General features: G+C 36.9%; 2 protein-coding genes and 2 long non-coding RNA genes across 5 annotated transcripts; 2 read left to right on the top strand and 2 right to left on the bottom strand.

Annotated features, from left to right (window-relative positions):
* The first annotated feature begins 105 nt into the window (after nucleotides 1-105).
* Nucleotides 106-14,369, top strand: LOC125272884 (CD59 glycoprotein-like). 2 transcript variants are annotated; one of them, XM_048198050.1, is made up of 4 exons: nucleotides 106-303; nucleotides 12,603-12,722; nucleotides 12,867-12,989; nucleotides 14,141-14,342. In XM_048198050.1, the coding sequence occupies exons 1-4, from the start codon at nucleotides 255-257 to the stop codon at nucleotides 14,206-14,208; spliced, it is 360 nt and encodes a 119-aa protein (XP_048054007.1). In that variant the 5' UTR covers nucleotides 106-254; the 3' UTR covers nucleotides 14,209-14,342. The 2 variants fall into 2 exon arrangements, with proteins under 2 accessions (XP_048054007.1, XP_048054009.1); XM_048198052.1 differs by lacking the exon at nucleotides 106-303 and adding an exon at nucleotides 12,457-12,528 and having other exon boundaries at nucleotides 14,141-14,369.
* On the top strand, nucleotides 3,737-9,768 carry LOC125272882 (urokinase plasminogen activator surface receptor-like). The gene is made up of 5 exons (XM_048198048.1): nucleotides 3,737-8,085; nucleotides 8,176-8,295; nucleotides 8,546-8,677; nucleotides 8,873-8,980; nucleotides 9,280-9,768. Exons 1-5 carry the CDS (start codon nucleotides 8,037-8,039, stop codon nucleotides 9,468-9,470), a joined length of 600 nt encoding a protein of 199 aa, XP_048054005.1. The 5' UTR covers nucleotides 3,737-8,036; the 3' UTR covers nucleotides 9,471-9,768.
* On the bottom strand, nucleotides 11,364-12,559 carry LOC125272890. The gene is made up of 3 exons (XR_007185953.1): nucleotides 12,432-12,559; nucleotides 11,782-11,882; nucleotides 11,364-11,666 (listed from the first exon to the last, which is right to left on the bottom strand). It is a non-coding gene; the product is annotated as an uncharacterized LOC125272890 (long non-coding RNA).
* Nucleotides 14,370-24,802: 10,433 nt separating the features above from the next.
* Nucleotides 24,803-26,345, bottom strand: LOC125272889. The gene is made up of 3 exons (XR_007185952.1): nucleotides 25,309-26,345; nucleotides 25,135-25,245; nucleotides 24,803-25,050 (listed from the first exon to the last, which is right to left on the bottom strand). It is a non-coding gene; the product is annotated as an uncharacterized LOC125272889 (long non-coding RNA).
* Between the last annotated feature and the right edge of the window lie 286 nt (nucleotides 26,346-26,631).

The following is a 26,631-nucleotide window of genomic DNA, read 5'->3' as shown; positions in this document are numbered from 1 at the left end:
AGAGAGAGAGAGAGAGAGAGAGAAAGAGGGACAACATTAGCAATATGTGAACACAGAGCAGCATGGAGAACATGGAACAGGAAACAGTCAATGACTCAACCATCAGACTGAGCAGAGAAGCATCATTACTGACCATGTTGAACGGACATGTTGACTTAAGGACTGCCTTAAGGACTTTACATGGTTTCCCAACAAGCCTTAACAGATATAAAAGGAACTGAAGTATTGTGATTTTATTCTCTTCCTGACACAAGATGGATCTGAGAGTCTCTGTCGTTCTTCTTTTCATTTTTCTCACTGGAGGTACAAAAAACAGCAAGTATTGAATGTATTATTTGGTACACATACTGTGGAGTGGAAACTCTCAGGTGTTACTCATGCTTACCTGATTCGACGGGTTCCTGTAAAGCAAAAGTGGAGACATGTCCAGTTGGATATTCTAAATGTGCGAGGAGTGTACTGGAACAAACAGTTGGTAAGTCCAGTGTGAAGTGGAAATCTGCTGTAATAATTTACTGAAAGTGAAAGTACTGCTGGAGAGAAAGTATACTTGTGGATCTCTTCACATGACTGCAAATCTTGGAATTGTTTTATCTTATTATATGGCTGTTTATGTCTTTTTTGCAGGTTCCTCTAAGGTGTTCTTCACATCTAAAGTGTGTGCAGATAAGTGTGTACCAGGGATCCATCAGATAGATGAAGGGACGTTGTCTCTCCACTGCTGTGACACTGACCTTTGCAATGCAGCAGGTATTGTTCCTTATTTGACTGTGTGCAGTTTGATTTGACCTACAGTAACATAAAATGAGGAAATGATTTATACAAGTCATTCAATAATTCAAACAAACAATAATAATTCACAAGTGATGGTTCATAAGATGCACAATATCAAGAGCAGAATAGTGTAAAGCGTATGAATTAGTCAAGTGCTTTCTGAGAGTTTTTACTGTTTTTAAAAAAATGTGATGAAATTGATCAACAACAAACATGCCATTTTAATAACTATTATTATTAGTAGTAGTAGTAATCAATACTAATTTCTTCATCATCTTGATTAGATGGAGTGTTTAAGGGAAGCTTCCTCCTGCTCTTCTCTCCTCTGCTCTTCTACTTCCTGTTTCAGTGAGTCCAGATTCAAGACTTCAGATTCTACAGTGAAGATCAGCAACACGATTGATTTAATTTACTGAATAAAGCTTGTTTGTTGCTCTGCTGTACTTTGGTTTAAGGAACTAAAAGTATGTATTTTATTAAATGAATATTAAACAAAATACTGCATCAGCACTAACTTTATACATTTCCCATACATAAAATAAAAGTTATTATAGAATGTAATAAAGAATTAAGGAACAAGCATGTGCTAAACTACTGTATTACACATCTTTCTCAGTTATTTCTGTGACTGGAAATTTGTTGTTCAACTAGTAAAGTTTAAAAAGGTTGAAATGCATGACTATAATACAAAACTGCTCACATTTACATTTAAGATATTTAGATTTTATCCAGAAAGACTGCAAAATTGTCCATGTGATCTGAAATGATGCAATATTATGAACTGAAATAACCCAAAAATAATCATAAGTTTAGCAGTCCAGTATTTGTTTCAAAACTATTTAATTTCATGCCTGTCAGGATTATGCTACTTGCCTATTTGCTTCCAAGTGTTTGTCACTTGTGTCTCCAGTTCAGTTTTTATTAATTCCAAGTTAGTTCCCTTAAGTTAATAATTACATTTATCACCTGTCAATCATTATGTCTCTCTGTGTAAGCCCTTTGTTTCCTTGCTTCCTCAGTTCATTGTGTTGGGTACTGCATTTTAGTATTAGGTGCTTATGGTAATCTTGTGTTTTTCCTTTTTGAGTTCATTATTAAAGACAGTTTTTATTTTGTTTTTTTAAATGAAATACTCTCTAAAAAAAATGCTGGGTTTTCAACCAAATTTGGGTAAACATGCACAAACCCAACAGTTGGTTAAAAATTGAATTAAAAAATGTAACCTAATGACTGGGTTTGTCCATATTTGACCCAAATTTGGATTATTGTTCTGAGACTTGTGCACTTTTGACATCACATAGGCATTAAAGGGATAGTTCACCCAAAAATGAAAATTGGATGTTTATCTGCTTACCCCCAGGGCATCCAAGATGTAGGTGACTTTGTTTCTTCAATAGAACACAAATGATGATTTTTAACTCCAACCGTTGATGTCTGTCAGTCAAATAATGCGAGTCAATGGTCACACAATCTGTAAGAGTCAATAAACACGCACAGACAAATCCAAATTAAACCCTGCGGCTCGTGACGGCACATTGATGTCATAAGACACGAAACGATCAGTTTGTGCGAGAAACCAAACAGTATTTATATCATTTTTTACCTCTAATACACCACTATGTCCAACTGCATTCAGCAATCGCTTGGTGAGGTCTGATCGCGCTCTGACAGCGGCAGTGATGTCTAGCGCTCATTGAAGTATATGCGCGAGACATCACTGCCGTTGTCAGAGCGCGATCAGACATCACCAAGCGATTGCTGAACATTTTTTTGTCACATACAGCAAACATCTCCTCACTATGCGCTAGCTGCCTGTCCCCTGAACACACTGTAAAAAAACGCGGTCTCTGTAGTCGCCACAAGCTCCGAAAACGGCAACAAAAACAAACTGATGCAGTCTGGACCACTTAACATAATACACATGCTCCAGCCAATAACTGACAAGCAGCGTCAATACGCAAGCTACTTACATTTTAAATGCGCGTTCATGACTGTTTCAGGAAGCACGGGGGGGAGGGGCAGGAGGAGTAGGAGGGAGGGTCTAGCTGGCCTCTGTTTTGTTTTCTTTGAACGTCAACAGGAAGTTACTCCGCTCAGAATCGCTTAGAGAGCCTTTAAAAAAAAATTATTTATTTTTTTCTTTTTGTCATGATTTGAACGCTTAGGAACAAAAGTTGTTCGATTGTTGTCAGATTTCATTGGTGATTTCAAATATGAAAATTAATCATAAACTTGGTGAACAGCTTTGGAGAATTTTATGTTCAAAGAGATAGGACCGAAGTTGGTTTTATATTCGCACATTCGGACATCCATATTCAATAGCCTTGTTAATCACACTACATTGGACATTCAGTGGACATTCACAAGTAAATATGCCATTAAAATAATACTTGCCTATTTTGATCGACTGTGAAAAATGTTGTAAGTTGACAATCGTTGGTTGTCAATATCATGTCGCTGCTTAAAATTCGCAAACATTAATTTATTGCACATTTATTGGAAAGTCTGAATTTATCAGAAGTCCGAATGTGCAAATATAAAACCAACTTTACCGAAGTCTGAATTAGCTGCCCCAGAGGCATTTAAAAGATTGTTGCCAAGGACTTGCCCTAAAGGGACTAAAGTCCCTTTCTGGATTCCATCACGTTTTCCTTTAAACCTTTTTTCTATGCTTCATTTGTGTTAGCCCAATTTTTTGTTCTTTAATTTGTTTGGAAAATGCATGGATGGATATTTTTCCTATTTTGGACCAGACAAATAATAATAATAATAATAATAATAATATTATATATATATATATATATATATATATATATATATATATATATATATATATATATATATATATATATATAAAGATCAAAGTTTTTCTAATTTAAGATGCATACCTGACATCAGAAAAAAAATGATATATATATATAAAAATAATATAAATTTTTCTAATGTCAGGTATGCATCTTTTGTTATTTTAGAGCAGTTGTTGTTTTGTATTGATCATTTTTGAACTGATTGTGTAATTGGCATGATACTTTGATCTTTTTAAAACTTGGAAAAAAAACGTTGATCTTTTTAGTGCTTGTGAATGTGATCAAAATGATGAAACTCACTCTGATGTGTTCAGGGTCATTTACAGTGTCCAAAGTCTGATTGTTAATGATTTCAGAGAAAATGAAACTGTTTAAACAGGATGTTTAAACAGGATGAATCATGAGCATCCAGTGTGTAGGTGTTGGTCATATATACTGAATTGCACCTATTGTAATACTTTAGGGCAGTGGTTCCCAACCTTTTTTACACCAAGGCCCTCCTCCTCTCTGAATAAATACTGCACCCCCCCCCCCCCTTTTTTTTTTACTTCACAAAAACATTTGTATTGTAGTGTTATTACTTTTCAACCCCATGTTATTATTTCTTTAAAGAAGAAACTCAAGAAGAAAACCTTCAGTTATTTTTTGCAAACATACTTTGCAGACATTCTTTACAACTTAAAAGTACTTACTCTGCTCAGTAATACAGAATTGATAAAATTGAATTTTTTTTCCACCTGAACCACGTGTTGTATAGCGGAGCAATTTTTTTCTTCTTTCTCAGTTGTAGCTGCCTTCATAAACATATTAAAAATGTTTATCCCACAACTATTTACAGAAACTATTACACCTGCCTGAACACAAGTGTTACAGAGAATCGTACCACCCAAAATGGACGACCAGGCAAAATTGATCATCCTGGCTCAAGAGAGCACAAACTTTTTTACCTTTTCTGTTAAATTTTGTCATCTCGCCATCAACTGCCCCCTTGACGACGAGACCCTTAAGTTGCTTTTCTGGATCGGGGCCAACTACAATCATCCTGGAGGGAGACTATCGTTAGGTGTTTGGAGAGTGTTGTGTCCCGATCCAGAGAGCAGCCAGAGCAAGCTTCTACACTAGTGACTACGGAGATCACGTGAGCCCCCCGCAGACCGAGCGGCACCACCCACAACAAGTGAGCCAGAGCCCAGGGAAAAGGAAGCAGAGCTTGCCATCACCCCGGATGCAGCGCCGCCAAAGTGGTTCTGACCAGTGGTGTGAGCCTGTGACACCAGTGGACAAGGGAACAGAAGCAGAAGACTGGCTGATCGACTTCGACAGGGACTTGTCAACTCCCACCTAAGATCTAAATCTTCATCGTTGTTTAACGACACCATCGTCATGTCCAGTCTCCTGTCACTTCCAACGCCACAGAGCTCAGTCCTTCAGCTCCATCGCTTCTGGATGTTTGCAGCCCTGCACTGTCTCTGGAGACGCCCTGTCAGGACATCGATCCGCAGGTCGAGCAACCACCAGCAGAGGAGCCAGGGGCGCAGCAGAGTTCAGTTTCAGCCCACTGTCAATGTACGTTCAAGAATGCGTCAAAAACAAGGGTTTTGATATTGATAGCTCCCTGAAGTTGAACACAGATAAATCATGTGGTCAAGTTTTATTTTTCTTTTGAGAAATTTGGCCATGATTAAATCATGTCTGACTTTTAAGAGCCTTGAAATTGTAATCCATGCTCTCATATCATCAAGACTTGATTACTATAATTCATTGTACAAGGGTAGTCAAGCATCTGTCCTACAGCTGCAAAAGGTTCAAAATGCTGCCGCAAGATTGTTAAAGAATACAACTCCACTGGCCCTTATACGGGTCCATCATAATTCACGTTATAAGGTTTACACATCCATTATAAAGGCTTCCCTATATGGTATCACCCCATATTTCAGTGTCCCAACTTTGCATTCACAAAACTAGGTAGGATGAGCGCATATTTGTCTTTCTATTCTTCTTTGTATGCCCTATTTTTGCTGTCAACTTTCCTCTTTAGACTCTTTGATAGTGCCATTTTCTCTCACCAGCTAGCTTAAATGTTAACATCACTCTACACATGACGTAATAGCGTACGCAAACAATTAAAAAAAAATGCAGTTTAGTATGTGAGGATGCCAAGGAATAATTCTGAGTGTAAAAATAGGCTACGTCAAATAATTATTACAATACGTTGGGTTACATTGTGTAACAAGCAAATTAAAATGATACACATTTATTATTCACAATATAGAAAGAGGAAATAAAACAGAGTTTATGAGCATGACTCAAACATGCCATTAATGGGCTTATTCAAGTCTTCTTTTATTTTTTGAGTCATTTTTATCCATTTCACATATCCTACATATGTGTGTTTTAGCAAGACCTTCTGTGTTGCAAGCTGTTGAATGAAGATACTTGACAGGTTAAGTGTCACTACTCTGCTTTATTAATTTATCCATTGTAAAACCTGGACACCGCCACACAAATGTGGCTTTTTGTTAATGACTGTCATACTACAGGATTTAACACAGAGTAACAGCTCAATACCAGTTTCAAAATACACTGTAAAGGCAGGAACACACCAAGCCAACGCTGATGAGCTACTGGCGACAAAAGCAGACTGCGGGGTTGGCTCACGTCGGCAGCATCTGGATCCAAAGTTGCCCTGACACACCAAACAGACGCTCGACAGCCGACGGCCAAGTAGCACATCGTTCTGCGCATGCGTGAGATGAAATGTCTTTCTGTACCAGCAGGTGGCAGTAGCTGAACGGCCAATCAGAATGATCAGATGGCCCGATGGACCGAGCTCCGACGCCGATTCAAAATTTTCCCCGAAAAAAGCAGACGGGGACCAACTTCAGCCAACGGTGTGGAACACACTGAGAAAACTTAGTCGGCCGACGAACAAAAACTACCGATGGCTGACCGTCGGCTTGGTGTGTTTCTGCCTTAACAGTCTGCCACAGGCAATTCTAGTTTCATTTTATTAATTTCTTAAATTATACTTTGACTATGTTCTGGTCCGCCATGTAGTGGCGAAAATATTTTTGGCCCAATGCCAAGCTTAATTGCCGACCCCTGCCATATTTGGTATCATTTGAAAGCTTAGAATCTAAACTTTACAGAGAGTACTTTTAACTTTTGTTTTTATGATAAAAAAAGCAGTAAAATTGAATTTACATATGCATTGGTCCCAGACACAAATTTCTGCATGATGATTGCGAAGAAAATATTCCACAAATAAGTATTTTTTATATTTTTCCCAAAACAGTCATGTCATATATCACAAGAAATCTCTCATTCCAAGGAATTTGCCCATGTAGATTAAGTGTGACATCCATAGATTGAATGATCTTCCAAAGGATCATTATGTTCTTCCCTTCAGGTGCATTTGAATAACTCTTGCATACAATAGAGACAAAATTATTTTTCCCATTATTTGCTGAAATCTAGACTAGAGGAAACAAATAGATCTATGTGCAGGTGCTAGAGCACTCAGGGCCTGAGTTATACACTTTCAAATAAGAATTTAAAAAAAAATTCTTTGTTTTTATTCTTTTTTAAAATCACTTTTAGCTGTGTTTTATGTAACTTCAAAGGGTTTCCTGTGAAATGACACCACAATTTTGAATTTAGAGCACTGTATGTGGGTATGGGAAGCTTTTTAATTTGGGTAGGCCAATTCCAGGTGGAAATCCCCAAAATGGTCCCGGAGTTTAAGAGATTAAAAACCGTGAACACATCACTCCATCCTTGGTCTCTCTACATTGGCTTCCTATACAGTATAGGATTGATTTTAAACTTCTTTTATTAGTGTATAAATCTTTGCATGGCCTTGCACTGGCTTATTTATCAGATTTGCTAATTGAGTATCAGTCTGGAAGAACATTGAGATCAACAAATCAAAATGTACGTAAAATTCCAAGTACTAAGTTAAGTCAGAAAGGTAATTGTGCGTTTTCGGTTTTCACTAAGATTTGGAATAGTTTACCCTTGCATGTTAGGGATACTGAATCTGTACGTTTTTAAAATACAACTTAAGACATAGTTATTTGCCATGGCGTATTTGTCTTGTTGATAATAATAATAATTATTATTATTATTGTGTTATGTTTTGACACTGAGATGATGTAAAGCTCATTGGTCAACATGTGTTATTTTAATAGTGCTATATAAATAAAATTGACATCGACAATGAAAGATGACAGAATTTCCATTTTTGGGTCAACTACACTTTAAGGAAGTTGGTTTAGGTAAACCTATACATTTCTTGCAATTCTTTTTTAAACCTTGATGCCTTCCTTTTAAGTTTCTGTTACAAGAACTGCCTTCTGTTACACTTTCATTTTATCATAAAGACCCTCCCCTTTTGATAAGATATAAAATGAACACTGAAACAGGTGCGTTATTACATTCTCCTTCTGATCAAAGATGGATCTGCAAATCTCAGTTTTTCTTCTCTTCATTCTTTTCACTGCAGGTACAAAGACAAATAATGTTTGTGATGTTTTTGATTACTAATACAGATCATTAGATGTTCTCTCTCACTGTTTCTGTTTTATTACTACAGGACACTCTCTCAAATGTTATGAGTGTATGAGTCTGACAGGTTCTTGTACGGGACAAACGGAACAAACATGTCCCAGTGGATATTCTCAGTGTGAGAGTTCAACAGGGATAACAAAAGTTGGTAAGTCCAATATGACTTAAATTTACTGTTATATTTGACTAATGGAGATGCTGCTATAATTCGCTGGAGCTGCAACAGAACAAAATTTACAATTTTAATCACAAAATATTCTACATAGATTTTTTAATTGGTTTTCCCTCAGATTGTTATGATTTGTATTTAAAAATTTAAATAAAACAGTGCTAAATGTAGATATTTATAAATCAGTTTTCCAGTTTAATTGATCTTTTCTGTTTCATTCATATGTTAGGTGACATTACTTCTAAAGTGCAGGGTAAAGGATGTGTTCCTGCCTGTCAAAGTGGGTCCATAAACTTTGGCCTTGTCAGGACAGCTACATCCTGCTGTAACACAGACCTGTGTAACCTCCAAGATGCTCCAGGTAAGGTTCAATGACTGTGCAAATAACTATCTTCTGTTAAGTCAACACTCATCTTACTTCAAAGGACATTTAATCAGAAAATAAAAGGGTGACTCATCGTGTACTGATTGAATTGAGCAGTAACTAAGTTGTTTCTGCTCAAGGAGTGTTGTATTAGATATGAGAATATAAAAGAATACGTGATTTCCCCCGTAGATCCCTCTAATGTCCCGAATGGAAAGAAATGCTACACTTGTGATGGGGAGAGCTGCTCAGCCATATTGAGCTGTTCAGGAGACGAAGACCGCTGCATTACAGCAACAGGTGAGAATCTGAAAAAGGAAGAAGATTAAAGTCATGATCTTTTAAACTCTCTTAGGTTTAAACAAATGACACAGATCATATACCAATGCCCAGCTTATGTAACTGTTGTAGGCCAGTAAAAGCTGTGCGTGTAAACTCTCCTGATCTCTAGCGACTGTCGCTACAGACTACAGTCTTTAGCCTCCTCATTAGCACGCCCGCTTCCCATGCCGGAGACCACAGTTCAAATCCTGCTGGGAGTGGGTCGAGTAGAAATGGTTACTCATAGACTGAATCAACCTTTTTTTTCTTTTCATCAGAGACTTCTGGAAGCGTGACAGCGACGGTAAAAGGCTGTATCTCTAAATCCATTTGTGATGCCACAACAGCGGTTAGAAATGTTGTGAGCATCTCATGTTGTGAGGGGAACCTGTGTAACAGTGCTCAGAGTGTCTCCCAGAGCTTCCTGTTCCTCTGCTGTTCTCTGCTCTCCTACTTCCTGCTGCACTGAATCCAGCAGCTCTTCACATCCTACAATAATACATATATCAAATCATCTATCAGAAGAAGATATTAGAATTATTTCTTTATTGATTCAATAAATAAATCATCTGTTTATTTTTTGTATTGAATTTGTAAAACAATAATTGTGTTCTCAATATAAGGATTTTCCTGTGAAGTTAAAGATCACAAAAGCAACAAGAGTCTTGTCTTTGATAACAGGAGTGAGCAAGTTTTTCATGCGTACAGAGTCCATAGAAGCAAACAATGTCTTTATTTTGTTCCATTGAATAAACATTGTCTTAAACCCACTTCCATTAATGGGCTTATTCAAGTCTTCTTTTATTTTTTGAATTATTTTTATCCATTTCACATCTCCTACATATGTGTGTTTTAGCAAGACCTTCTGTGTTGCAAGCTGTTGAATGAAGATACTTGACAGGTTAAGTGTCACTACTCTGCTTTATTAATTTATCCATTGTAAAACCCGGACACAAAAAACTGTGCTTCCCGATTACCAACATGCACACTTGTTACCCAGGTTTTCTAAAATATTTTTCTAAAATATACTGAGTCACAGCGCACCTCAGTGGACAACAAAAACTTTACAATACAAATGGCTCCTACAATATTTTTTTAACCTTTAATATTGTAATGTACCAAGTGAGAGGATCCCCTGAACTCATGTTAAACTCCCTGAAAGAGTTAAAAGAAACACTGAATATGTCTGTCGAAATATTGAAAAAATTTCACAATAATGAACTTGCTCATTTTGAGTCACTTTGTATAGAATGCCAAGTCTGTCGAAATTAAAAATAAATAAAAACATAAATATACAAAGAAATGTAAAAAAAAAAAAACAAGAAGCAAAAATAAATAAATAAATAAATAAATAAATAAATATACATAGAAAAGCAAAGCAAAAAAAATATATATATATATATTATATTTATTCAATTTGATTTTTATTTATTTCTACATTTCTTTATTTATGTATTTATTTCCATATTTGTTCATTTCCACATTTATTCATTTCTACATTTTTACCTTTATGTATTTTTACATTTCTTTGCAATCGAGTACCTCAGGCATGACATATTTTTGTAGGCCAACCCGGAAGTTTGCGGCGCACAGGTTCATATTTTTGAGCTAACTGCATTTTAATGTAACTTCCAAAAAATTATTTTTATTTTAAAGTTAATTTTGAAGACTACAGGCTACACTTCTTGTATTTCGGCCACACCACAAGGTGTCACTGTGACCCCAACATATATTTATTTATATATCTATTTATTTATTTTTGCTTTTTTACATTTCTTTGTATATTTATTTATGTATTTATTTATTTTTAATTTCGGCAGACTTGACATTCCATAACTTTGACCCAGAAACACATTTTTGTTAAGAATTAAGAGAAACTTTCTTATAATTACTTAATGTCAGTTGCGAACCGTGACTCTCGAAACTTGGCCCTCTCACCCCCTTCCCTCGATGGGAAAAAAGTAAACTCGGCCTAAAATCAGCCTTGCTTAATACTGCTTAATTCTATAATACTGCATGATACTTTTGGAACACAAATGAAGATATTTTTGTGCATGTTAACCAACACTTTCAAGGTTCAGAAAGGTAGGTTACTAAAGACATTGTTAAAATAGTCCACGTGACTGCAGTGGTTCAACTTTAATTTTATGAAGTGGCAAGAACACTTTTTGTTAGCAAAACAAAAAGAATGATTTTATTCAACAATATCTTCTCTTCTGTGTCATTCTCATACGTTATTTACGTTCAGTGCTTCCAGGTTCTAGTGAACTCCCCGACACTGTTCACATGATCAGCACGACGCATGAGTGTGATGCTGATGCAGGAGCCGGCCAAAAATGAGTAATTAATGACAGGATTTTCATTTTTAGGTGAACAAACCCTTTAAGTGAATTTACTGAAGGCTATATCAGGAAAAGTAACTGAGTTTACAATATGTATACATTCATTAATCTTATGCCTAACATGACGAAAATGTCTTTGTTAATGTCTCGATTACAAGTGAGATGATAAATATTATGAAGTACAGTGTCTTTCAGCATATCTTCCGATGTTCATCCGTGTTTTCATGATCGGTTGAGATGAGATGGTTCACTGACGCTGGCTGAATGATTCAGTCAACAGGTTTCATTCCATTGCATCTTCTCACAAAGTAAACAGGTGACAGCTAAAAGATAAAAAAATGTAGTAACACTGATAAATTGATGTTAACTCCGGACTTGCTTTTTTCCTTTTGGAACTGTTGGAAAATGTTGTAAAATTTTAATACATTTTAAAATTACATTTAGCATTATTTATCACCAGATGGCAGCAGATCATCTTTTGTAGGGGGAGAGTGGGGATGGCTGCAACACTTTTTGCATTTCCTTGAGTTTCTCAGAGACTGTTTTTATTGGAAAGCAAACAGTTTAATACAATATAAACCACTTCTGTCAGCTACTCACCCACACTGCTGCAACACGTGTAGTCTACACAATTTATACTTGAATAGACACAGTCAAATGTTGCTACTGACCCCAGGGGAAGTTAAAATGTGATAGAAATCATTCTTTAACATCATTTTCAAATGTATTTGTTTTACTTGTGCACAGACAGGGTCTTCCCGAAGTTAAATCTTTGGGGGAAACATTTAAGTAGTAACAACCAGGTTTTGGTAAATTAATACGAACTACAAAATATTTTTAAATCAAAATCAACACACTGAAGTTTAATAACTTCTGTAAAAGCTTACTGAACTGAACTGTGTGTAAATGAATATTGCATTATATTCTTATATTCTTGCAAGTTATGTGGCAAACAATGAAAAAAGGGGTTAGCCTACATCGCAATATTGAATATCTTTCCGTTTTAAACCAAGAAGGAGAGCCAATGGATATCACACAAGCAATGTACAAACTTTGTGCAAGAGTTATGCCGGAGAAAAAGTCTTAACCTCGGTCAGTATTCACTGCAGCAAGTGAAAGTAAGTTCCTGACACAAGATGGATCTGAGAGTCTCTGTCCTTCTTCTTTTCATTTTTCTCACTGGAGGTACAAAAAACAGCAAGTATTGAATTTGGTACACATACTGTGAAGTGGAAACTCAGTGTCTCTCTGTTTTTAAGGAAATTCTCTCAGGTGTTACTCGTGCTTACCTGATTCGACGGGTTCCTGTAAAGCAAAAGTGGAAACATGTCCAGTTGGATATTCTAAATGTGCGAGGAGTGTACTGGAACAAACAGTTGGTAAGTCCAGTGTGAAGTGGAAATCTGCTGTACTAATTTACTGAAAGTGAAGCTGGAGAGAAAGTACTTGTGGATCTCTTCACATGACTGCAAATCTTGGAATAGTTTTGTCTTATTATATGGCTGTTTATGTCTTTTTTGCAGGTTCCTCTAAGGTGTTCTTCACATCTAAAGTGTGTGCAGATAAGTGTGTACCAGGGATCCATCAGATAGCTGAAGGGACGTTGTCTCTCCACTGCTGTGACACTGACCTTTGCAATGCAGCAGGTATTGTTCCTCATTTGACTGTGTGCAGTTTGATTTTACCTACAGTAACATAAACCAAGGAAATGATTTATACAAGTCATTCAATAATTCAAACAAACAATAATAATACACAAGTGATGGTTCATAAGATGCACAATATCAAGAGTAGTCAAAAATAGTGTAAAGCTTGAACAGCATGAAAAGCATATGAATTAGTCAAGTGCTTTCTGAGAGTTTTTAAAAATTGTGATGAAACTGATCAACAATAAACATGCCATTTTTTAATAACTACACTGTAAAAAAAATCCCGTTGTTTCTACGGAAAAATACCGGCAGCTGTGGTTACCAGAACAATACTGTAAAAATGACATCAAACCGTAAACATACTTACGGAGTTACATGTGAATTTTACATTTTAAATGTGTATATTTAACATTGGATTTCAGTACACTGTAAAAAAAATCCCAGTAAAATTTACGGTAAAATAACATATTTCATTAACTGATATAATGTTAATTTACCAACCTAATGAAGTACTAATATCTGTTTTGTATCTTTATCATACACTGACAGTCACCAAACACAGTGGTGATAAGAGTCACATGATGAATCAAAGTTTATCACAAGCAGCTTTTCCACAAGCTGAGGAGGACAACACTAATATATAGAAGGTGCACACAGTGTCATTTACACACACACTAAACACCATCATGGTAACACACATGACATTTTAAAAATGCAATAAACATTAATTTAACAACATTAGATGTAACATAAAACCCTAATGTACATAACTGATTAGAAAAAAATGAGAAAAACTAAGAAGAAACAGAGTTATTTCAACAAAAAATATATCAAATGTGAAGTGTCACGCAGGGAATTGTGGGAATGTCAATTTACGTTTTTTCACTGTAAATTTTACAATGAATTGTTATTTTTCACTTTCAAAAACGGTGAATTTAATGGTATTTTACCGTAAAATTACATTAAATGTACCGTTAGATCTATTACAGTTATTCACCGTATATAGTACGGAAACTTTCTGTAAACCAATTAACAGTTATTCACCGCAGCATTTTTACAGTCTTTTACTGTTAAAATCACGGTAATTTTTTACAGTGTATTATTATTATTAGTAGTAGTAACACCAATTTCTTCATAATCTTGATTAGATGAAGTGTTTAAGGGAAGCTTCCTCCTGCTCTTCTCTCCTCTGCTCTTCTACTTCCTGTTTCAGTGAGTCCAGATTCAAGACTTCAGATTCTAGTGAAGATCAGCACAAAAACTGAATATGAGACACAATTGATTTAATTTACTGAATACAGCTTGTTTGTTGCTCTGCTGTTCTTTGGTTTAAGGAACTAAAAAGAATTGTATTTACTGCATCAGCACTAACAGATGTATAAATGTATAAAAGTTATTATAGAATGTAATAAAGAATTAAGGAAACAGAGTGTGCTAAACTGCTGTAATAAAATACTTATGTATTAGCCTACACATCTTTCTCAGTTATTTCTGGAATGACTGGAAAATTTGACTGTGACTATGACTATGACTGGAATTATGACTGGAAATTTGATTTATTTTGGTTATTCAACTAGTAAAATTTAAGAAGGTTGAAATGCTTAGAAATAATATGCCTATAATCCACAACTGCCCACAATTACATTTAATACATTAAGCTTTTATCCAGAGAGACTGCACAATTGTCTATGTTGCACATATATATATATACACACACACAGCAAAGATCATCGCAAAAACTGAATATGATACACACAGTCACGTAGCCATCCGTTCAGTCAGGCCCATCCAGTCAGTTGCCTCACAGGGTAGCCTAATGAGTGAATTCTGTTGCAATTATCACAATACTTGACCTATAAAAATAAATCGTATTGTTTCTTTCTTCTTGTTTGCCATATAATGATGAAGATAAGTTAGTTTTTGAGTGGTAGAGCCGTAGCGTATTTCTGCAGTCAGATCAAAGATATAGATCTAAAAAGATGGTGAATGGAGAAACTGTAACTCGCTATATGGCTAAATACATCCCGCCTTCTAAGTAAAAGAGCCAATCGCTGATTGATAAAGTCATTGCGTCACTGCAGCTGCAGTTAGAGGACTGCACATGCTCATCGGCTCATCTAGCCTAAAAAACAAGCTTTTTAACTCTTTTTGTGCAAAAGAAACAACGTTTATGGGACAGTTCATGTCAGATTTTGTTGTTGATTTGAAATATTTCATTTAATTGTGAGTTTGCCAAGCAGTTTTTGAGATTCCAATAACATCAAGCACACAAGCAGGAAACCAAAGTTTAACTGGGAGTGGGAAAGAAAGAGGAAACAGTGTTAAGGTTAATACATTGAAGGATAGATTAAATACACATATGTTTCCCAAACATTTTCATGAGAGCACACACCTACAGTTAGGTCCATACATATTTGGACATTTCTCATGATTTCTGTTATTTTGGCTCAGTACTCCAATACAGATTCTGAAATTAAATGAGAAAAAAATATATATATATATCCATATACAAACCACTATTGTTATTCAAATTTGTATTCTTCCACACAATAAGATCATGGAAAAAGCTGGAAATAAGGGAAAATAGACTTTTTATTGCATTATGGTACTGTAAAAAGCTCAGCCATAAATTCTGCTTTTATGTTTCTAAAATGTTCAGGATTTTTTTTATGCTGTAATAGAGGTGTAAATTCAATCACATGTTTTAGCATTGAGGTCATAGTTTGTGGTGGTGTTGTTATACTTGCTTTATATCCAGATTTGTTTTATATTCCGGCCACCATGTAAATAGGTGGGCCAAAAATATTAAGAAATTCCTCTGAATACAATGTAGTGCAACATCACTGACATACATCTACAAAAGTTTTTATTGAGAATTACCAGAGGTTTAGATGTTGATGATTTGTTGAAAATAAGTTTGGTTTGATGTCACCGCGATTAAGGTCAGCGCTTACCAATGTTCCCTCTAAGTTTTTTTCTCGCTGAGCAAAACTTTTCTTTGTTGAGCGCACATTTTGGCCACCTGAGCAAAAACATACTTTATATCAGACCTGTACAATCAACATAAACACAGAAAAAAATGGTTTTATCATGCAACTGTAACATTTAACAAGCAGTTCAGTCACTAAATTAAGCACATTTTAGGTTACTTGAGATTTTTTTTTTTTCACATTGCTGTATTAACTGTACCAGTCTTTACCAAGAAATTCTATTAAAAAATAATTTCTGTCCTCCTGCAGGACAGTTTAATTCTTTATAATAATATAATATGAGCAGTTACAATGATGGTTTGGAACAACCATAATATTTTTTTGTACAGTCAATTATTAGCAACAGACAGTGTTAAACCATTAAAATTACATGTTTATTGCTTATTAATTTCCCAGATTTTTTATACCAGGAGGTTTCAAGATTTTTCGTGGCAAGGAGCCCTAATCCACTTGGGTAAAGTAGGTTTTATATTCGCACATTCGGACATCCGTATTCAATAGCCTTGTTAATCACACTACATTGGACATTCAGTGGACATTCACAAGTAAATATGCCATTAAAACAATACTTGCCTATTTTGATCGACTGTGAAAAATGTTGTAAGTTGACAATCGTTGGTTGTCAATATCATGGCGCTGCTTAAAATTCGCAAACAATTTATTGCACATTTATTGGAAAGTCTGAATTTAACAGAAGTCCGAATGTGTTAATATAAAACCAACTTCACCCAAGTAAACAATCCCCTTGTGAGATCATTTTTATTAGGCTTACATTATAATATAATAAAATATAATATTTAAGTATTTAAACTGATATACAGTATTATATCAGTTTAAATGCTTCCATTTGTTTTAATATATTATAAAGTGAAAACAAACTGAAGCATTTAAACAGATCTGATAGCTAAATATTTTTAAGAAAAGTGAACGTTAACTCTTTTTATAGTTATTTAAACATCCCTTAAAAACGCACACCACGACCACACACAAAAATCTATTTAAACTGAGGTATATCACTGATGTATTTTGAGTTTGCAAGCTACACCTGTGGTGGGTGTGTGATTGTAAATGTCTCAGAGTTTTAGCATTCTGTGCCCATCATCCGTTATTTCCGCCACTTTTCATTAAAACATGGCGTTTTATTTCACATTTCTTTTCGTTTCGCGTTGCCTCTCATCAGGCCTGGACTGGTAATCTGGCATACCGGGCAAATGCCCGGTGGGCCGACGCACTTGAGGGCGGGGCCGCTATATGATATGATTTTTTTTAATAAACATAAAATTGGCCAACGACCGGCCCATAAAGCAGGGACAGCGGCCCATTGGTTCATTTTCCATACTGACACTGGGCTGGCCCAATCACATCTCTTAACAGACGCCACCCCGTCCCCTCTGTTTCGCCAGAACATCTATGGATTAGGAGGATGGAGAAACAAAAGCGCAAGTGCAAGGGGGGTGCGGAGAAGTTGCGGGCAAAAAAATAAAAACTTTTTTGGGGTTGATGCCTCAACGTGCAAAAATTACTGGCATGTTTAGTGCGGTTACTGTAGCTTCAGTTTCCAAACCTACAGTACCTGACGTGCAAAAACAGGTGAACATAGAAGAACATGGAGGAGACACCTGTAAGGCAGAGGAGCAGCAGGTGTCTGACAGTGAAGCCAATGAGGGACAGAGTAAGCAGGAGAGTATAATAGAAGCGGTAAGCAGGGTAGTTACATGATTAACAGCGAGGGACTCATGATGCGACGACGACGACGATGATGCTTAAATGAATGAATATTATAAGACGACATAATCGTCGTCGTTATTATAAAGTCAGACTGTCACCTACTGCACTGGTCACTCAGTCAGCTAAAGTCAAATAGCACAGCAAAAGTTATTTTGCACTGTTTTTTGTAGCTAGCAGTGCCCTTGTAGCTATCAGAGTTCACTTATGCAGTAACGGCCCTTCTCATAGAAAAACCTGAAATGATGCAATTTGATTTTTCAAAAAAAAAATTCAGGTTATTATTATAATGTAATATTACTGATGATGCGTTTATTTCACAACGAGACTATAAGTGTCTATTTATAGCTGTTAGTCGTGATGATGGTCTACTAGATCTCACTTTTCAGCTATAAAAAGTTATGTTTTGTAGCTCTTGTACCCGATTACTCTGGTATGAACACTTGGTTGTTTATGGCAAGTGAATAACATGAATATAATTTTATTAGGACGTTTTTTTGTGAGTAATTTGGTAGTATAGTTTTCTTTTTCATTGTTTTTAATGGGGAGTATCTAAACAATGAGAGGTAAATGTTTGACACTTAAACAGGGGTTTGTGCTCTTTAAAACAAAGTATATTTGTAATTGTAAATTATAGTTTTTCTGCTCTGTTTCATTGAAAAAAAAAAAAAATCTTTATAGAATTATCAGTATTCTACATCCACGTTCTAAGGGTTAACTAGCTTTTATATCATGGAGCACATTGTCCATCTAGAAATCCTACTCTTACTAAGTGTATTTTTAATAACTCTACCAATTAATTGTAATACTCTGGTGGGTGGTGTCCGACCGATTGTGGTGGGCCGGTCTGAGCAAAAATGCCAGGGCCATTTTTTTGTCCCAGTCCAGCCCTGCCTCTCATATTAAGGTTTTTAGTCCGCAAACATTACAGTATTCTTACCGCGACTGATTGGCTCAGGGCCAGCCAGCTCACAAGCGCTCAATCGTTCTCTTTCTATGGAACCTGTAAACCACATTCACCGGTTGTAACTCTATAGCGACAATAACTCTATAGCGGTTGTCCAGAGCACTGCAATTATTTCTCATTTAAACTACTACAATCAAATGGATTTCTCCACACATGATTTTCATGTCTGTTCTCTGCGCGGCAGTTATTTTTTTCTGCGCGGCAGAAAAAAATAATTGCTGGTGTTAGTGTTTTTGTCTTGGTCTGGGTATTTAAACGAATGTTGTAAAAGGCTCAGGGCGATCCTGTACAAAGATCAGCCCGTAATGTTGGGTGTCTTCCATACACTCAGCATTATGTGTTTTTCTAAGGTCAGGTACAGTGACATGCGTTGACTTTTTTTTTTTTCACCGGGTATGCCATGTAAAAAAAATGTGGTTGATGTAGTAACATTGAATGGGTTTATAGCTAATAAACAATGTTAGTTTACTTAGTAAGTAACACTATAACTGTAACACTAACTTTGTAAGGAACACATAGCAACACAGTGAAAAGGATTTCTAATATGTTGGGCATTTTATTGAGAGTAGCCTACATTTACCTGTTGAGACGTGCCTTCACAAGCAACCGTACGAGCTTTTGTGATGTTCAAGCTGACGGATGTGCGACCTGCGAAAGGTGCGCTTGCAAAATATGTTGTATTTTTGTAAGTCCATAGGTGCCGCTAGTGTCACACAACACCGTTTTCAACTAAAAACTGAAAAATTTGTATGCGTTTTTGCAGTTCATTTACGCGTTTTGGTGGCCTGAAAACGCAAACTTTTGAAAACGGGTTTCAAAATGCAAGTTTTTTAAAACAGTCTCCGTGTAAACAAAAACTCAAATCAGTGAAAACGATGATGTCATGCACATGCGCATTACATGTTCAGTCTATAGTGTTTCATCGCCATCTAATGGCCTGCCAGCAAAATACAGCGTTTTTAGTCATTTTCACGGATTTATATGAAAGGGGGATAATTTTGACAATGGTGTCGTATGTACGCGGAAAACTCAAAGGAAAACTTCTCCATTTTAACCATATCGTTGTTGTGTAAACGTGTTTAGGACACAGATCTAAATCAGACACAACAAATAAGAAACTCCATGGTGTCAATTTAAATGTATGCCAGAATTAATAATTAAATTAATAATAAATTTAATAAGTGTAATATAATTAGTATTAGCAGCCTATTATAAATTAAAAGTAAAATGTAATTATAATTAAGTAGTATAAGTAGGTATAATTAATTATATAAGTAGGCTATGATAAATAAAAATATCAGTATTCTTTAAAATAAAAAAAGTTGAGATTATAACTGATGATGAACAAAACACACACATCCTCTGATAGATACAGTAGGACTGTCTTAAATAATTTATAAGTTTTCGTAAAAAATAAACTTCTCTATGGAGAAAATGAAATACTATGAAAATAGTTTTAGTCATGATTTTTGATGAAATTACTGCATTTTTGACATTTGAATGCATTAGCCGACTTCTCATGAGTCTAGTCAATATAGCTGTATTTTATGTAACCAGCTTTAGTTAATGTTTATTGGAAGATAATAACGTTAGTTAGACTCTAATTGCAGCTAGCTTAAAGGGATAGTTCACCCAAAAATGAAAATTTGATGTTTATCTGCTTACCCCCAGCGCATCCAAGATGTAGGTGTCTTTGTTTCTTCAGTAGAACACAAATGATGATTTTTAACTCCAACCGTTGCTGTCTGTCAGTCAAATAATGCTAGTGGATGGGAACTTCTACTATAAGAGTAAATAAAACTTGCTTAGACAAATCAAAATTAAACCCTGCAGCTCGTGACGACACATTGATGTCCTAAGACAAGAAGCGATCGGTTTGTGCGAGAAACCGAACAGTATTTATATCATTTTTTACCTCTAATACACCACTATGTCCAACGGCATTCATCGCTCGATTCGTTTGGTCTGATCGCGCTCTGACAACGGCAGTGATGTCTCGCTCTCATTGAAGTATATGCGCGAGACATCACTGCCGTTGTCAGAGCGCAATCAGACCAAACGAATCGAGTGATGAATGCCGCTGGACACAGTGGTGTTTTAGTGGTAAAAAATGATATAAATACTGTTCGGTTTCTCGCACAAACCGATCGCTTCTTGTCTTAGGACATCAATGTGTCGTCACGAGCTGCAGGGTTTAATTTTGATTTGTCTAAGCAAGTTTTATTTACTCTTATAGTAGAAGTTCCCATCCACTAGCATTATTTGACTGACAGACAGCAACGGTTGGAGTTAAAAATCATCATTTGTGTTCTACTGAAGAAACAAAGACACCTACATCTTGGATGCGCTGGGGGTAAGCAGATAAACATCAAATTTTCATTTTTGGGTGAACTATCCCTTTAAATGACCAAAGCTTCACTAACGTTAGCTACCATAATTTGATGTCAGTTACACTACATTTACATTTACATTTGCAAGTTCGTTGTCATACAATGTTTATCTTCAGTTATTAGATTTGTAGTTAAAGTTAGAATAACACAGTGTGGCAGGATGAGTTACGTCATCTTATTGGTTGGTTGGAGTGTCGTTGGTAAACCAATTGAGTGATAATAGCTGCCCTATTTAAGGACCCTTATTTTGACGGGTAGGTATGTTTTCTGACTTGGGGTGCTTCTCTCTCTCTCTCCCTGGCATTTCCGTTTCCGTTCCATTTTCCATTCAGGTATGTAGAGTTTTTGTTGGTGGTGTAGTGATGCGCATATTGCGAGGCTAATATGCGCTATTTATAGTTTAATTTAGAGCGGAGCTGGTGGCATTTGGCATTGCGGCAAGTTGTGGCGGAGTTCACTTGCAGGTATGTTTTGATACTTAACTTGCGACCATTTAAGGTGTATTATTTATAGCGTGTTGCTTTTAGTAATATAGCAGCAAGGGCAGGTGCGTATGTGTGTGAAGGCTGATCGCTGGACTGAGCTGCGGCACCGGTAGTGAGTAACCATACAGCGTTGCGTCCAGTATTCAACATCAATTGTAAGTATGCCGCTTTTGTCTTTCATATTTGTTCTGTTTAATTATTTCTTTTTTTGACTAATTGTCATACTCCTGGGTTAAAGGGAAAGGGGAACATTGAGTCCAGTTCTCGGCTAGTGATTTCACGTGACGCAGCTGCTGTTTTGCTTACGGATATATTTTGGTTTCGATCGTGTCATTGGACTGTATACTGTTTTGCTGCCTTGCACGTCGCCGGGGCTGTTAAAGCGGGCTTCGGATACGCGTCCGCAAGGCTGCCTATCAGTTAAGCTTTTGGATTTAATTTTTCTTGTTTAATTTGATTGATTTTGTTTGTTTCGTTTTCTGTTTATTTTGGTTTTTTTCTTTTTATTTCATTATTGTATTTTCTTTATACATTTCTTGTTTGTATGTATTGGGTTGTTTATTTACTTATTTTTGATGCCTTGCTCCGGTGCCATTCTGATGTTGGCTATTCGTTTGTAGGCCTATGTGGTGTTTCTGGAGGCCTGAGCATTAGAACTGTTGCAGTAACTTTATTATTTTGGTGTTTGGCTTATTTTTCATTTAATTGTTATTTGTCTTAATTGTTGGTTTTTCTTTAATGCTTTTTTTTTTTTTTCTCTCTTTCTCTCCAGGGCCAGTGAAGTCGTGTGTGTGGAACTGGGGAGGCTAGCTGCTCCATTCTGCGGTGTTTCACAGTGTGCTGTGTGCTGATACAATTTCTCTTTGGATGGTGTGTGTGTGGTGTTTGCCTGGTGTGGATTGAGGTGGGTTTTGGATGACCTCTTGAGTTGCAGCCGGCCTGCCTGGTTCCCACAAATCCTGGCCCTGGATATTATATTTCTGTTATTGTGGGTGTGTTTGCGAGAGAGTTTTAATTAATGTGATTTTATAATAAAGTCTATTTTGTATGGTTACCCACGTCTCCCTTAATTCCTTGCCTTCAGTTGGTAAAACTTACCTGTGTGTCTTGTATTGGGAGTTATTTCCCTGGCCTCCCACCAGGGTGGCGTAGTCGGATAAAATCTAAACAGTGACTAACATCTTTCTCCATTCGGTATTGTCACATTTTGGCGTAGTCGGCAGGGTTGATGATGAAGAGGAGGTCGATCACAACAGCTCTCCATACGACCTAGACAGCGACCTCCATTCTGGCTCAAAAAGCAACGAGGATCAGATGGACATGGAGCGGATGTCTTTCCTCCTCCCGATGTACAGCATGTTTCAAAACATCAGCCCACGGTCATGTGACATTGGCCTGGGCTCCAACTCTGATGGCAACTTGCATGTGGCACAAACTTGTGAGGTGAGCACACTCTTTGAGGAGGGTAGGCATGATGAAGACAGCGAGGAGGAACCTGTGTTTCAGCTGGAGGATGCTAGCACAGATCTGGCTGTTCCTTTGAACAGCGGAATGAACACAGAGGTTCAGGATGAGGAGATGGCCCAGTCGGCTCATCTCATGACTCTTGGGTTGTGCCGAATCTCCAGCACTAAGTGTCAATCTCAGTCTGTGAATTCAGCGAAAAGCCTCTCCCATCCAGAAGGTGAGCAGGATGCTGGAGATGCCAGCATTGAAGCTGAAATGCAGAAGCCATCCGAGGAGGATGGCGGATTGGCCTGCATCCTCTGCCAGACAGTTGCATCCAGTCGTAGCATGCTAGAGGTGCACCTGAAATGCCATAGTGGAGACCAAGGCTTCAGGTGCCCTCGCTGTGGTTGCGAATCAGAGGAGTGGGTTGATATGGAGCAACACTGGAGGGGACATGGAAAAAGAAAAGGCACAAAGAGGCATAAATGTAGTGTTTGCCCCAGGACATTTAGAAGAGCTGATTCTCGTGAAGCACATGAAGAAAGGCATAATCAGCGGCATCACTGTCGATCTGAGTCTGAGGGGCTAGTTCAGTGTTCTCTGTGCCTGGAATGGTGTCACTCAGGGAAGGAGTGGGAAATACACCAACAATGTCATTTTCAAGGAGGATTTAAATGCTTACACTGTGATTTCGAAGAGAAGTCATGGAAGAAAACTCTGAAGCATATTCACACTCAACACCAACAGGCCGATAAAAATCAAGAGAAACAGATTGCTCACAGTATAGAAAACCAGCAACTTAACACATCCACCAAATACCCAGAATGCCTCAGAGGTATGAAGCCAGACTCATGGTCCCAGGTTAGGAAGAAGAGGTTGAAAAACAGGATTGTGGGAAGGGAAAAAAGCAATGAAGGAGGAAAGGACAGAATGGGTCACCTGAAGGGTGAGACAGCTGTTGGACTCACTGTTTCCAGACGGAAAGAGTTCTGCTGCAACCTCTGTGACAAGAAGTTTTCCACCAAGTTGACCATGCGGCGTCACATGGGCATTCATCAAGGAGATAAGCCATTTAAGTGCCCACACTGCCACTACTGCACTCGTCTCAAAGCCTCGCTCAAACAGCACCTCCGCGTCCACACAGGTGAGAAGCCATACAAGTGTTCGCAGTGCGCCTATGCTTCTATTGACAGAAGCTCTCTGCGCCGACACTCAAGGACGCACACACAAGAAAAGCCTTACTGCTGCCAGTACTGTCCATACAGCAGCATCCAGAAGAAGAGCTTAGACCTCCATTCACGCCGTCATCACACAGGAGAGTCGTTCCCCTGTCACCTGTGCCAGTATTCCACACCAGACCGCCAGCTTCTGGTGCGACACATGAGGAAACATCACAGTGCCGAACAAACCGCCGCACTGGGGCAGAGGAACAGCTCTGGTTCTGGCTCCCAAACTGCTCCTTCTCAAAGAGCACGGACATCCAAATGATATTTATGGTTGATTTGTAAATAAAATTGATTTTTATATATATTTTAAAAGAAAAAAGCATTAAAGAAAAACAACCAACAATTAAGACAAATAACAATTAAATGAAAAATAAGCCAAACACCAAAATAATAAAGTTACTGCAACAGTTCTAATGCTCAGGCCTCCAGAAACACCACATAGGCCTACAAACGAATAGCCAACATCAGAATGGCACTGGAGCAAGGCATCAAAAATAAGTAAATAAACAACCCAATACATACAAACAAGAAATGTATAAAGAAAATACAATAATGAAATAAAAAGAAAAAAACCAAAATAAACAGAAAACGAAACAAACAAAATCAATCAAATTAAACAAGAAAAATTAAATCCAAAAGCTTAACTGATAGGCAGCCTTGCGGACGCGTATCCGAAGCCCGCTTTAACAGCCCCGGCGACGTGCAAGGCAGCAAAACAGTATACAGTCCAATGACACGATCGAAACCAAAATATATCCGTAAGCAAAACAGCAGCTGCGTCACGTGAAATCACTAGCCGAGAACTGGACTCAATGTTCCCCTTTCCCTTTAACCCAGGAGTATGACAATTAGTCAAAAAAAAGAAATAATTAAACAGAACAAATATGAAAGACAAAAGCGGCATACTTACAATTGATGTTGAATACTGGACGCAACGCTGTATGGTTACTCACTACCGGTGCCGCAGCTCAGTCCAGCGATCAGCCTTCACACACATACGCACCTGCCCTTGCTGCTATTACTAAAAGCAACACGCTATAAATAATACACCTTAAATGGTCGCAAGTTAAGTATCAAAACATACCTGCAAGTGAACTCCGCCACAACTTGCCGCAATGCCAAATGCCACCAGCTCCGCTCTAAATTAAACTATAAATAGCGCATATTAGCCTCGCAATATGCGCATCACTACACCACCAACAAAAACTCTACATACCTGAATGGAAAATGGAACGGAAACGGAAATGCCAGGGAGAGAGAGAGAGAAGCACCCCAAGTCAGAAAACATACCTACCCGTCAAAATAAGGGTCCTTAAATAGGGCAGCTATTATCACTCAATTGGTTTACCAACGACACTCCAACCAACCAATAAGATGACGTAACTCATCCTGCCACAACAGTATGGAGGTTGCATACACTTAGTGGCCACTTTATTAGTTACAACTTTATGATCTAATGTAATTCAATTCAAAAGCTCTAGCACAAATTCTACTTTTATTAAGTTTAAAATCAGCCAGAATTATGTAAATTCAATACTAATGCTGTTTTTGGAGTTGTTTAATGACATTGGAGCTTGACATCAAAACAATTTTGTGTTTAGACATCAACCTGATTTTCATTTTCAATCAAAGTTTGACGTCTATGGGTGATGTTGAAGTCCACATCCAGCGCCCGATGGGAAACTTCCCTCTAAAAACTTTATAAGAACGTTAGGGGATAATGTTCTAACAATGTTATCACTAAACATTTTTTCAATGATTGAAAAAATGTTCATGATGAATATTTTGATGAATATTTTAAATAATGTTATCCTACCTTTTTAGGAGAATATTCTGGGAACAAAAATAAAACTTGCCACTGAAAACATTACCAGAACATAGCATAATGTTCTTAAAACATTCTTATAACAATAACATGTCTAGCTGGGTTAGTGAACAGCTTTGGAGAATTTTATGTTTCCCCATTCAAAGAGAGCTGCTCTTGCACAACTGAAGTAGCTGCCTAAGAGGCATTTCAAAGATGGCTGCCAAGGACGTGCCCTAAAGGGATATTTTGGTTAATGGAGGGTATACATTCTTTCGAGTTCCTTTCTGGATTCCATCAAGTCTGCATAATGTACCCTTATGTATAGTTTTTCTTAACAATTCTTTAAAACTTTTTTCTATGCTTCATTTTTGTTAGCCACCTTTTTTGTTATTTAATATGTTTGTATTTAATTTGTATATTAAATTTGTATATATTGTGTATATATATATATATATATATATATATATATATATATATATATATATATATAAAATGTATTTTTCTAATTATCTTTGAACTGATTGTGTAATTGGCATGATACTTTGATCTTTTTAAAACTCTGGAAAAAAAACATAAAATCTCTTATCTTTTTAGTCATGT

This window comes from Megalobrama amblycephala, linkage group LG7 (genome assembly GCF_018812025.1).
Source record: "Megalobrama amblycephala isolate DHTTF-2021 linkage group LG7, ASM1881202v1, whole genome shotgun sequence".
NCBI classification, from domain to species: domain Eukaryota; kingdom Metazoa; phylum Chordata; class Actinopteri; order Cypriniformes; family Xenocyprididae; genus Megalobrama; species Megalobrama amblycephala.
Note: the sequence above shows the minus strand (reverse complement) of the source record. Positions and strands in the feature narration are given on the sequence as shown.